Source organism: Lytechinus variegatus, chromosome 9 (genome assembly GCF_018143015.1).
Source record: "Lytechinus variegatus isolate NC3 chromosome 9, Lvar_3.0, whole genome shotgun sequence".
In the NCBI taxonomy this organism is placed as follows: Eukaryota; Metazoa; Echinodermata; class Echinoidea; order Temnopleuroida; family Toxopneustidae; genus Lytechinus; species Lytechinus variegatus.
This window is the reverse complement of record NC_054748.1, coordinates 5,499,794-5,514,587: the sequence shown is the minus strand read 5'-3', so window position 1 is coordinate 5,514,587 and position 14,794 is coordinate 5,499,794. Positions and strand designations below refer to the sequence as shown.

Below are 14,794 nucleotides of genomic sequence, written 5' to 3'. Positions count from 1 at the left end.
TTCTGACACTATATTCAAATTCCGCGCCTACAGATGAAAAACACCCCTTTTCCAAAGTTTTCTTTACAGTGTCCAATGGTGATGGCACCCCCCCCCCCCAAAAAAAAAAGTAAAACAACGACACCCTCTAGATCATCTATCCTCCCTAACCGAAATGGCTAACCTGAGTATATAAAACGTAATTATGATGATGATTGTTATTATTAATATTAAAAGCACTGTTCACAAATCTATGTCTACATATTATGTACATAGTCTTTGCACCAATCGTAAATTAATACATCAAATAGAATAAACAAAAAGAAGAACACCATCGATCCTCCATAAAAGGGGTTATCGAATGCTAGATTACACAAAATCAGAGGAAATCAAGAAGCATTCAGATCTCAAAAGGAGCTGAGTTTTTATTTTCCCTTTGTAATAAAATGATTAAACCTCAATTCCAGATTAATAGTAGATCAAACTATTATTTTCTCATTTTTTTTCTCTCTTTCTATACATGCTCCCACGCGCCGTTTCGGAAGGCATGGTGCACCAAAAGTGGCGAGCGCGCCACCATTTGAGAATCCCTGATCTATTCCAAAGGAGACGTGGCAATCGAACCAGTATGTTCTTATGAAAAGATTCTCATACAGAAATAAAACCATTTCAATGGCTGTAAATATAATGCATGATCACAAAACCCAGACAACACAGATCCCGTTGACAAAAACGAGACCTGATAACTATTTTTTCAAGGTCATATTATTTAACAATGACTTTTCATTGGACGTGACATGCTAATTTGCATAGAAAATTCACTCAACCGTCGGATTCAAAGTCTAGTTTCAATTTACCAGTACATGAGTGCATACTTACTACGATTTAGATTATATTGTGATACAGTTCGTATGGCAGTAAACAGGCTTCGATTACATTTGCTCCTGGGACAATTACTCCGACTGAAAATCTGTACGTTAAGCCAAGCCAAGAATTTAACCTCCATTTCATTTGTTCTTTTGTATTTAGGTTTTGCGTGGGTGGGAGCAAGGGTTTGTCATATCTCTATGTAACTGTTTCCAACATGAAGTGCTTCTTCCTACAGGTTGGGGTGATCACTATGGTGCTTAAATTAGATTGTTGTTACTGTTGAAGTAGAAACTCATTAAGCAGCTTTCCAGGCATCATCAACCCCCAATATGGTATATGATAATTATATTAATATTACGTCTATGTTAATAATCCATATGCTTTATGGCAGTGCACGTCTGTTGTGCCTTGATGTTCGGGCTTGGCCTCAAGGCCTACTTTTTCAAAGCCTTGGTCTTAAATTTTCAAGCATTGGCCTTGAGAGGGCCTTGGCTTTGGCCTCGAGGATTTTGAGCCTTGACATTTCAAGGCATTTTTTATTTTTTGTAATTTCAATTGTGGTTTAGTACACTTAAACATTTTAAATATTTTGTAGCACTATTTGCTTCGTTTTGACAATCAGACTTAAAAAGGGATATTTTCAATCTAAATGGAATACACAAAAATAATAGGTACTGAATAAATCGAATTTATAATTTATAAATCGCAGAAAATGTCAATATTCGGACCATAAAGCTGTAACTTTTATAGATCACTTTTTTAAAAATCCTTTTGTACATCAAACAAAATAATGAAAGTTCGACTTCCAAGGTGAAATGTATAATGACTTCCAAACATGATATTTAAGCTCCATATTGAAAAATCACCTAACAGGCAATGCGAGCGCGAAGCACGAGCGAAAATTTTATTCAGTGACATGAAAATTCTTTCCAGGTTTTTCCCTCATCTTATATTATTCAGTCTGGAAAATTTGACAAGCAAAAATAAACATTTGATATTGTGTCCCCCTACTATTTTTAGTTTTCCGCCCATGCAGGTTGGGGTGATCACTATTTTGTTGAAGTAGAAACTCACAAAGCAGCATCATCATTGCATATACGTTACATGATAATTACATTAAGAATTACGTTTATGTGTAACCCATAGGCTGTATGGCAGTGCTGAAGTGCCATGATGTTCGGCCTTGGCCTCAAGGCCTAAATTTTTCAAAGCCTTGGCCTTGGATTTTCAAACCTTGGCTATGAGAGGGCCTTGGCGTCAAGGATTTTGAGCCCTGACATTTCAAGGCATTTTTCAGTTTTTGTAATTTCAATTGTGTTTAAGTACACTTAAACAATTGAAATGTTGTGCATGTTAAATCATTGTGATTGCCAAAATTAACATAAAACTAGTACTGGCAGTGCAAAATACTTTATTATCATAGATTTTATTATAATTGTCACAATTTTTTTGATAATTATGATAATGAAACATAAAAACAATAGAATAGTGAAAACATGATGATAATCAAGATTTTGACAATAAATTTTGTATATTAAAGATACTAAATGACTTTATTTCAAGGAATACCAGAAATATGTTCCGCGTTTGTGCCAACATTCCACTTATCTGCCATTCAAAGAATATTGGCCTTAACTCTTGGAATATCTCTGGTATTCCATTTTGAGACATCCAATTTATAATCTAAGTAATTTCTTACTATCAAGATAACGAACACAATGTACACTGTCTACAAATTCAGGTTAGGTTCATTATTCCTCTTTTTTACCCAGCAAGAATGTTTTTAGTCTGAATGATGTTCTAAAAAAAATACAAACTTAATTATATTACTTTCGCTATTAACTTTTGTCAAATCTAAATTATTGGTGTCAATAGCGTGATAGACCAAGAATTTCGGAAGAAGCCAAACATTGTGCACTGATTTAAATTTATAAAAAAACGAAGAAAAAGACAAAAAGGCAATTTAGGGAGTGAACCAAGCGAGCAAAAATCACCCTTTTAGCTTATTTTGTAATAGATTGAGACAATGCATATTTATAAAATGATATATTCACTATTTTTTCTCGCTTTTATCATGGTAGTTAGACTCTTGGGGTGGGCATGGCCCCAAAACTCCCTCTACGATGTCTACATTTTCTTTAAAAGAGAGAAAGAATAAGAGAGGGAGAGAGATACACACACGATTGAGAAAGAGAGATGGGGTGTCACAGTTGGCTGGTTGGGTAAAAAATACATGCATGTATGCAGTGGCGTAATGAACCGAAACAAAGTAGAGGGAGCCAGATATGGCAAATTGAAAAAAAAAGAGAAGAAGAATGAGAGAGGGAGAGAGATACACACACGATTGAGAAAGAGAGATGGGGTGTCACAGTTGGCTGGTTGGGTAAAAAATACATGCATGTATGCAGTGGCGTAATGAACCGAAACAAAGTAGAGGGAGCCAGATATGGCAAATTTTAAAAAAATCTTTACACTTTCATTTCAAAAATCTTATTTAGTGATAGATTATAATATAATATTTAAAAAAGAGTATCATTTTCACAGTTCTCTCTTTCCTCCTCATTCCTATTCAACTTTTTCTTTTTATCTTTGTCATGATTTTTTTTTTTAAGAAAGTGAGACTGTAGACTGTCTGCTTTGAAATATTTTTCTTTAGTTTCATGCTAACATGCATAATCTAATGTGTAAATCCCGGAGAATACGTATATATCCCTAATATCTCGGGGGGGGGGGGGGCTGTATTATCCCCCGTAATATACAGAAGAACATTATAATAATTGTATGTATAAAAAGAAAGAGGTATGGCATTGACACTTATGAATGAACCTCAAGATGTGTTGTATCAGTCTTTTGTATTAGCGTGTGTGTGTAGATATACGTTGCCGCTGTACTAGGACAGTTGTAAGAGGACACATCCTACGAATCCGTCTTGGTTTGAAGAGATGCCTGTTCTAGCCAAGATGGCTGGTTTATTTTCTAATTATATTTTTTGAAAACAAGAAGACGGCACTTTTCTTTGTAAAGTCTTCTTTACACTTCCGGTTTCCAAGTTCTTTCCCTACACCTCCATCGATGGCACATTACCCAGAGCTTGGTGTCTTTAAACCCCCATCGTGTCTTCTTAGCATCTACAAACTTATAAGGACTTGGGAATTTCATGATGGATATCATCTCATTTAGGGTGAGCCGTATCAATCCAAAACTGATAAGTAATTGACTATTTTCAATGTTTGAGCTACAACAGAATTTTGAGAGATGGTTACGCAATCAACTATAGACTGTGACGCCAAATTATGAGATTATTCCCAAAACGTTATCATATTGGTCAATGTATTACAGGGCCTGGCCCAGTAAACATGCCATACATGTAATATGATTTGGATCTCATTTGTTAACGTATTTGAAAGGAATAGCAAAGAATTCGTACTGACTCTCAGCATGGAACTTGTGGATAATTCTGATCCACATCCATATTATAGTAACAAAAACTTAGTTTATCGAAAAAAAATCATAATCTCGCCATACACACGCGTGGGTTTAAAAGTAAGATATTTTCTAGACCATTCTTCCCCCTCACGCACAGTTAGCAAGGTTCAATAAAAAAAATATATGGAAATAAATATGCAAAGACAATCATAACATTATTCTCTAACGAACTAGCCAATGTAGAACCATTTGTGAAATAGATAGCTTGCATTATATGTCACTTACATTCAGGAAGTTGTGATAATTGTATCCATTTTCACAGTCAACATCAAACGTGAAAGGCGCCGTATATACCAATATACTACAGTCACCTCCTCAAAAGCAAACTTTTCGGTTGTCCCTATAAATCATTTTTACGGTATACGGAACACGTCACAATGAAATGGCAATTCCAGTGACTTGTATGCTTCAAGGTTTTCTTATAAACACTTTTTCCGACAGAAGTTAGAAAAACTGTCAAATATGATCAATCAAATCCAGAAAAAAAATGTTGTATTCCCTGCTGACATAAGCGCGCCTTCACAATATTCAACTTTTTCCGGGTTCGTGCTACTGTCAGAATGAGTTTTGATATTATGGGATATGCTGATTTGCATAGAAAATTCGCTCAACCGTCAGATTCAAAGTCAAACTAGAATCGGTCGGATTTAGGCGTACATGTTTTTACCTGTTTGCCAGTCAAGGAAACTCCCGCTTTTGCGAGAGCGACAGAATCTCGAATAACAGGGATTTGTGGTCGCATGACGTAATCTTTTAGGATCTCACCGAATAGCTCTCCTGTACAAAGTGAATGGGGTTTTTTGACATACCCTCACTAAAAAATTCATATAAAAAAGCACCACAGTGGCGGATTTTTATTTTCAAATATGTTGAAGAAAACTAAATTTCTCATCTATGTTCGAAAAAAGAGAATTCGCCACCGTGGTGCTTAGATGCTATTGAAGAAAGAAGACACATTTTTGATGAAAAAATGCAAGTAAAAGTTCTCGTAAGAGGACGTTAGTCTCTGCGTTCAGCCTTTGTGCCGCGATACTCCGCTACATGTTGTAGCCGAACGTGGTGTGTGTGTGTGTACTGCGTGTACAAAGTGTGCATAGAGCTATGGTACTACCATGCATGGACCTTCCATGACCATGTTGAAAGTTATTTTGGGTACGGCATTACATAATATCTGATAAGAAAGACTTGGAAAATATATTCGTTCCCATGGTACAGTATATATATAACCTCTAACCAGCTCTCCGGCGGTTAGTGCTATCATGGGCTAAATGGAAAATGGACATGCAGTTTTCGATAATGTTCATAATCTAAACCATTGATCTCACAGTCCTGTTCACTGCTAGCATGGATCATGTCGAATGGAGAATGGTCATGATCATAATGACATGACATGACATCATGATATTGCTTTTAACTCATCTGGGCTGGACGTTTGGGGAAAGTTTGGACATGGATCGAGCTGACATGCAGACTTTTATAATGCACTTTATTTGGTGACCGCTAGCCCCAATACTTTGCAGTATGTTTGTTTTGAAGGTGAATACAGTATACTTTTTTCCAATTCGTTGGCTTCGTCAACCAGCCAATGATTGCATGTTTAATACGACGTACAGACCTGTATTTGTCATGTTTTGAAATTGCATATCGACTTGATAATTTCCATGACTTCCGCCGGCACTAGTGGAAATAATATTATAATGTATTGATCATGGATTGTGCAGCAGATCATAAGCTGAAGATGAATGCTCAGGAATTAACATGAAAGTTGGATATTACGGATATACATGACGGTGGATCCAAAAATATGGTCTAATTACGGCACATTTAACGTTCGGATTAAGGGTAAGTGATGAACGAAAATCAAATTGAATGCTTGACAATAAATGAGAGAGAGAGAAAGAGAGAGGGGGAGAGAGAGAGGCACATGTTTTACAGATAACAACAATGCACAGTTGTATACACGCGTACACATTTTCACCGCTCTTACCGAGTGTTTCGCACACATACATAAGGGTCTGAAAACAGCCGAGAAAGACTACACAGGGCGAAGGTTTTCAGAGGTGATTCACGCTTCGGTGAACGCAACTATCTCGAAAAAGGGACATTTCAAACGATCGGAAAACCGGGAGTTTCCCTGACTGTTTACAGGATGTTAGTATTTATATACCTTACAGTGTGAGACAGTTGTTCGCCTTAGCGAGTAGCCACTTACCAGATTTATTACAGAACACTGTTATTGCAAATGGGTACTACGGGATGAGAACAATTATAACTTGATAAACATTAAAATTCATCAAGCTAAATGTTGAAAATGTTATCAAAATCTGATATCAAATAACCGAAGTTATTCAGCTTCAAGTTGGTCAATGTTGTTTGAAAACAGTATGCACACTGTCTTAGGCTAGCTGATGACACCTGTTCCCACTTTACTTTTTCTTATGTTATTTCAAGACATCATAGTTATTTCATGTGAACTTACATGTTTGTACGATATGTCTTTCTAATAACAAAATAGGTCGTATAATTTTTATCTTTAATTTATGGTGGAAAAAGATGAATTACCTTTTTTTCATACAATTAATTACAACAGATTAACTGGATATATGATATCATCATTAGCGCATTCATAAAGATTTTAGTGCATCAATTGTTTCACAGAATTATTGTAAAACTCGATCTGACATACGTGTATTTCATAACCTCGGTATCACTTGTCCGAAATAGTTGAAATTTACAGTGTTTTGAATGTTTGAATATAGGTTATCGCTTCAAATCCTTATTTCTGGCCTGAAGTTTAGTAATTTGTTGATGTTGTAACTTTTTTTGTTTGACAATCAGATAATTGTAAATTTTGTAACTTTATATTGATTTCCCAAGATGAACGGTTATCTCCGGTAACATCCGAGACTTAGAGTATGTTTTGCCCAGAGTGTGGCTGATAGCAGCATTACACTTTTTTTCTACAGACAACGTCGATACTGCTGCTCTTCGCTACAACACTGAGCTTGAGAAGCTTCTCAACATCCACGCTCCACCAAGGACTAGAAAGGTAAAGCGCCAGTGGACTCATCGTGGTACAGCTCTGACATCACTTTACAGAAGCATATTCGACGGAGACGAAGTGGAGGAAAAGTGGACTACTGATTGACATGGATCATTTGCAAGTTCAGTGGGACCTTGTTAACTCTCTTGTCAAGAGGTCGAAGCGATCTTACTTCGTAGGTCTTGGTAAGGAATGTCAAGGTGACTCAAAACAATTCTTCTCTTTGGCTAACAGACTCCTCAATCGTCGACAATCTTCCCCTCTACCAAACGATACAGACAGATACGAACTTCCCTGTAAATGCTCACATTTCTTTAAAACGAAAGTTCAAGGGGTGTGCAACAATCTAACTCAAGACCTCAAACCTCTACAGTCTTCAACCTATTCTACCTTGGACATCTTCCGCCTACCTGATGAAATTATGTTTTTATTTCACAAATCTCCTCCCAAGTCATGTCAATTAGATCCTTTACCTCCAGAGGTACTAAAGTATGGTTCATCCATGTTCGCCCCTATTCCCTCTAAACTTGCTAACTTAAAGTGGAATGGAACCTTTGGAAGTAGATTTGTGTCGAAACAGAAAACTCAAAGAATAAGAGCAAAGAAAGCTTGAGAAAGTCGTACAAATGATGAGAAAGTTATGAGCATTTGAATATTGCAATCACTAATGCCATGAAGATCCCCCCATTGCCAATTCGACAAGGATATGTGATGTCACATGTGAACAACTTTTACTTTGATGGACTATAAAACACCTCCAAAATGTCTCTTTTTGCTTGTTTCCTTATGAATACAAACTCTTTATCCATGGTGAATTCTTTAAAAATCTGTATTGCCTGCCCTCCTAAACAAAGAACGCATGATCTACTGATAGATGTGAGAAAAGAGGCAGTTTAAGTGAAATATATACCAAAGTAATGGGAAGAGTTGTTCACAAAAGATATCACACATTGGCAATGTGAGGACCTCCATAGCATTTGTGATTGCAATATTCAAATGCTCATAACTTTCTCATTATTTTTGTCCGATTTTCCTCAAACTTTCGTTGATCTCTTTCGTTGATTTTCTGTTTTCACACAAGCCATCTTGTTCCAAGGTTTCATTCTCGTTTAAGTTTAGAGCAGTCGCAGGTCCCTTCTTCTCTGAAATGTCTTCATGTTACAACACTGTTAAAGAAACCTCTCTCGATCCTGATTCTCTTCAAAATTACCGGCCGGTTTCTAACTTACCCTTCCTCTTCAAAGTTCTTGAAATAGTTGCTTTCTCTCGTCTTGCTGAATACATTCACGACAATTATCTGTTTGACCCATTTTAATCTGCCTACAGACTCCACCACAGTGTGGAAACCCTTCTTGTGAGCACCTCAAATCATATTCTCCGAGAGATGGACAGGGTGTATGTGACTGCTTTATACCCCTTTCATAAACCCCATTAAAATGAATTAGGCGGCTAATAGCAGCATAATTTGGTCGTAAAATTGGAGGAGGACAAGAGTTATCCGCATTACTCTGATGCTGCTATTATCCGCATAATAGCAGCATCGGGACAAGATTTTGAGTTTATGAACGCATTTCCAAATTATGCGGATAATTGCCATGGTGCGGTCACAAGGTCACCCTTTTCCAACACAACCGCATCGGAGGGGGCGTGTCCAGTTGTCATGGCGATTATCCCCCTTTTTCAGGACGGGCGCTCGTAAAAATAATGCGGCTTATTTTCGGAGTTTATGAACGCAATTTTATTGAATTATCCGCATTACTCTTAGGCGGCTAATTGGAGGATAGGTTTATGAAAAGGGTATTACTCTTACTCAATCTATCTTCCAACTTCGACACAGTAAACCATATCATGCCAAATACTTTTAAAGCATTCTGACTGATTGTGTAGCAAACGACGCACGTCGTTAGTAATCCTTTATCTTTTAGTCTAGGCTCTCTTTTCAGCATACCCTATTACTCCGTGATATAAGCTTCAAAGCCTTCTGACTGATTTTGTAGCAAACGACGCACATCTTTAGTAATGCTTTATATTTTAGTCTAGGCATATTTCCCTCAGATCCAGTCAATATTAAAATATTCAAAAGTCAGGCCTCAACTCAAACAAGGAACCATTTTTGGTTGTCTTTATCAAAGTTTTCCTTGGTAGGAAACAAATGTAAATCGAGTTACAATTACACTTGCACTAGTCAAATATAAAAAAAGTATATTATTAACATAATTCAACAGATAAGTAAAAGTTTAGCAGCATATATTATTTATGCATGATAACTCAATCAAGGCAAATATGGCATTCCTCACATACAAAAACACGCCCAGGTGGGTGTTTCATATAGCTGTTCGTCAGTCAAGAGTGACTTTAAGAACGACTGGTTATCCTTTCTTGTAGTAAATGTTTCATTCATTGGCGATAGTTTAATGCGTGAAAAAGGTACACCCGTCGTTCTTAAAGTCGCTCTTATCATACGAACAGCTTTATGAAACGGCTCCCAGGTAAAATACCGGGGTCATACTAGTGCAAACAGGTTTTTTTATTGCAAGGGAAAATGATAATTTCTATAGACGATTCGCTCAACCGTCGGCTTCAAAGTCAAGCTTGAAAAGCCTGTATTATACAACGAAAATACATTTTACCACGTTGCTTTGGGTAATATACACTACAGTGTGAGATATTTGTTCGCCATTAGGGGTAGTCATTAACCAGTTTCAACAACTGAAATTACAAAACACTCGAAGTGTTATTATTAAATGGATACTCCGGGCTAAAAAGTAACGTTACAAAATTTTAATAATTTTAGAAAATAAGATATGATTCACCAAGCAGAAGAATCCTAAAAAAATGTCATCATAATCTGTTAACAAATAACGAATTTATTCAGCTTCAGTTTAAGCAGTCTTTTTGGAAACAATAAAAGGCACACCGTCTTGAATATTCATTAGATTAGCTCATGACGTCTGTACCCACTATCATTTTTATTCATCATCAATATTTGCATACATTTGTATGTATGGGGTCTCTCTCTTGTAGGGAAATAAGTTGTAGCAATTATAATCTTACACATTAAAGATTTACTCATTTTTTGTTGGTCTAAATTTGAATTGATATGTTTATCATATGATTATTTCAAACTATGAAATCATCACTGCGAGAACTATTTCACTTAAATAAAGCATTTTTTATACGAGCGTATGTCATAATGTCGATATCCTTTGCACAAATTTGATGAAATTTTCCAGTGCTTTGCATGTTTGATCATAATGACGTGGATTTTGAATAAAGGGCAGCTTAAACTATATTTTTCTATTTTTTCAAGTAGATTCACGTCTTTTGAAGATTTGTATTTTGGAAGTTTATGCACCATTCTTGTCAAATGAGGGCGCTGCTGACTCCAAATTGATATTGTTTTGCCAATTAAAATTCAATTTCCTAGTTTGGTGTCCACTTAGTTACATATTCTCAAAGTTTGATGCGATATTGGCAGAGTAAACTGATTTAAACTCGTTGGTGACTTCGTGAGGTCTAAGAGAGGCAAAACCAAAGTAACTCTCTGCAAAACTCGGTGAAAACGACATGGATTTCATTTGAACTGTGGAACGTCCTTAAATTTCATGACAAATACATAAACAGGTGTATAATATTGGATATGATGGGAGAGGATCGATATGTTATGTCTTCTTATAGGAAATAAACAAGAAATATAACATAAGCTAGATTGCTGTAAACTAATCTTTTTTTCAACACAAGCTTGTATTAGTATAAATGGATATTATTATCAGGTTGTGGTCTAGTTTGTTGAGCTCCCAAAATCTTCAAATTCTTTGAATTCGTCGCCAAATTATACACACTCATATAGTGCGTATCAATGCAAAAAACTTCCCTATGCGCTTTTTGAAGAAAAAAAGACAAAAAAGGCAAAGAGAGAAGAATGATGTATTGGCAATCGTGGCATTAACCCATTTAAAAGTATTTATAAATATTAAAGATTTTATCTTTGGTCTATAAGAGTTCCTTATGGATGATGGGGTGGATTTCTAAAGTGAAGGGCCATCATGGACCGTGCTCCATAAAACTTGGGCTGAACACTTGAACAATTCAAAAGATCCTTCTGAGCGGATCTAGGATTGCGAGATGGTACATACTTAACTATAAACAATAAAATATTTTTGAGATATTTTGGATTGGGTCTGTTCAAGTCATAAACCCTGAATTTCACTCCCGCAGTTATGCTTTACAACGAATAATAAACATTCAATCTCCTCTTGAAAGAGGGAAGCGAGAATGCACCTAATCAGCTCTAAATCACTCTTTAATATATGTCCTGACTTATTTTGTAGCCGACGACGCACTTCGTTAGCAACGCGTTATCTTGTAGCTTAAGTGTGTTTGTAGCATGTGTAGGGCATACATTTGGCGTCTCCCTAAAAACCAGCCAATATCATATAAATATACCAAAGTCAAGCATCAACAAAACAAGGAAAGTTTGCAAATGCCTTTATCAGAATTGTGTTCAACTTTGGTAGGAAACAAATAGCAATAAAGTTGCAATTACATTTGGCTGTATTGCATGTCTAATGTCAAAAGAATTCAACAGAAGTAACCATTTAGCTGTAGATAATAATATGCATGACAATTGAACACAGACCATTCAATACACCATTCCACGCTGACAAAACGCACTCTGTTAAAATGCCGGGGTCATATTTGTGTAGAAGATTCGCTCAACCGTAGAGTTCAAAGGCAAACTTGAATCGACCTGCATTAAGCGTATACATTATACCACTATGCTTACGGTAATATACACTGGACTGTATTTTTCCAGCTTAAAAAAATGAAATTGCAGAACACTCGAAGTGTTATTGAATAGGTACTCCGGGATGAAATAGTTCAATCTTGATAAACAGAGTAAGATTATAAAATAAAATATGCAAACCGTCTAGAATGGCTGACGACGCCTGGCCCCACTATCCCTTTTTTATCATGTTATTACATGGAATCATTATCATTTCCTATTTGCATATATGTGTAAGGTGTTCTGTCTTGCCGCGGCTTGTAACACGATAAGTTGTAGTAACCAATTTTCTGACTTTTAAAACCGTGGTTGATACATGAAAACCATAAGCCCATAGACAGATATTACATGAACTATGATCAATTGTAACTAACAGTGACTACTTTTTACTCATTTTTTATGCCATCGTGGACTTGTAGACATCCTTGACCACCAACTGTCCTTACAACCTATGTAAGGACAGTGTATTATTTGACCAATTTAGCCATGGTATAGACATAAAATCACATTCTTCGATATTGAGCAAACTGTAATTTTAGACTCAATTTTTTTAAAGCCATCTTGAGTTTGAACATACTGGACCACTGACTGTCGATTCTTGTTACTTGTCCAAATGTATTTTGAGCATTGAAACCATGGTAAAGACACAAAATTCATACCTATCAGGCGAATACGACATGAACTTTGTCCATTTTTAGTGTCAACATCCATCATAAGCTCCATTTTTAGACCCTATCTTGCATTTATTTTACCTGCCAGACCACTGGTTGACCTTGTTGCTTGTCCCCCATGTACTACTTCACCCTTAAACCCATTGAATTGAAACGAAATTAAAGTTAGTTATCAAAGTACTAGATGAATTGCGGATTTTAGCCTACGGCAGCCATTTTTTGCGCCATCTTTGATTTTCCTGGTATCCTGGAGTTATTATATATTTATCAACGAATTTGTTTAACCCCTGAACCATGGCATACGAACCGAAATAAGAGTTTCTGGTGTATGATGAGTGAGTTGTATCAATTTCCAGTGAATGGCGGCCATCTTGGACACCATCTTGAAAATAACAATTTCCCGGATGCGGATTTTGATTCTTAGTATTTTAATTCCTGAGGTCAAATAATACAAAAACCCGATGAGAACCACTTGTTTCATTTTTCCGGGTGAGGGTATTTCTGGCCGTATATTGACCCTTCTACATCAGCTGCATTACACGATTCAAAATACCGAAGACAAATAATTATTCATAAACACACCATTCAAATCATAGTGAATTACTATTCATTGACCATACATGACTTTGATCTCGAGACATAAAAATCGTGCAAGACAATCAGTGATAGCCCTTATCAGCGCGTCCCAGAAAAGAGGAAACCCGTTTTTAGAGACAGGTTTCACAATTATTAAATATGTGTTTACTATTCATATATAGGCCTATGGTAGATAATTATGGTAAAATTAGAAGCTCTACTTAATGAGGCGAACATCTTAGCTAAACGTTCGCATATCGCAGATTATTGACAATAGATGTTGAAGCATGTCAGGAATGATTCGCGCAGAAACTCATTTTCGAATATGAATCCACTGTCATTTTAGAGATCAGTGAGATAATCATAACAAAGTATGCAAAAGAAATGCTAATGATCTAATCGTCGAATGAGCACGGTCGTCGTATCAGGAACCAGGATCTTGTTCAGCTTCTCTGTGCAACCTGGTTCTGACATCAAAATGTCAAACTTGTCTCGCTCATTAATGCGTGAAATATTTGTCCAGTATTAGGTATCAAAATATAGAAAATAATTGATTTGTATGATGATGTAAATGGAATATTATCACTCATTTTTGTTTGAAGAAATATGCATGAGAATCTCTGCTTCATTTCTTTCTGGGCATTGTGCATTGTACAATACCAAATTTTCAAGAACTAGAATCATAAACTATAAGAGCTAAGGTGACACTTACAAAATTTTACCCTTGTTAAGATTTCGATGTTGATTTCAAAAACATTGTCTTAATTCATTATTCCTAAAAATATTCGTCGTTCTTGGTCATGTGATAAAAAAACTGGTAAACCATCTCATCTCGAATAAAAATGAGTTAAAATATTCAAAGACTGTATTTTTCCCCCTGATCTTGACTTTTTTAATGCATTTCGTATTCGTATTTTTTAATGTTTGTTTTATTCAATTTCCCTTTTCAGCCCCCAGATGTGCGTTTACTGCTCAGAGAAAATTTGATTGGGTAAAACTTATTAAACTATCATTTTATGAGGAAATGGCCCACTTGGCCTTTTACCTGGCAATGCACTGGACAGTTCAGGGTTGCAGAAATTGAAATTGACCACCTTTTTTGCTAATAACATGGACACGTTTTATATTGTAGAAGAGAAAATAGGAGGTTTTCTTCAAATGAAAAGATAATATTTGATGGCGAAATATTCCCGACGCTCACCTTCTCGCCAACGAACAAAATCACTTCTAAATTTATGTAACCTAAGTTTATAGCTTGATAAACGCAGTCTATGAAAACCCTCACTTTTCAGAAAAAAAGAAGGTTATAATAACTATTTTCTTTGTATATGACGTTATTATGTTTTGATAAACTGAGTTTACCAATCGAAAAATATTTTTTTC

At 36.0% G+C, this 14,794-nt stretch overlaps 2 protein-coding genes across 2 annotated transcripts in view; one reads left to right on the top strand and one right to left on the bottom strand.

The window, feature by feature from the left end:
- Positions 1 to 14,794, bottom strand: part of LOC121421241 — a 37,493-nt gene that overhangs the window by 21,029 nt on the left and 1,670 nt on the right. The gene's annotated exons all lie outside the window — the stretch shown is intronic.
- LOC121421240 overlaps positions 6,120 to 14,794 on the top strand; it is a 50,085-nt gene continuing 41,410 nt past the window's right edge. The window contains exons 1-2 of the mRNA XM_041615903.1: positions 6,120 to 6,177; positions 7,302 to 7,384. Of these exons, the coding sequence (XP_041471837.1) occupies positions 6,120 to 6,177; positions 7,302 to 7,384 (141 nt within the window). The remainder of the gene's footprint in view (positions 6,178 to 7,301; positions 7,385 to 14,794) is intronic.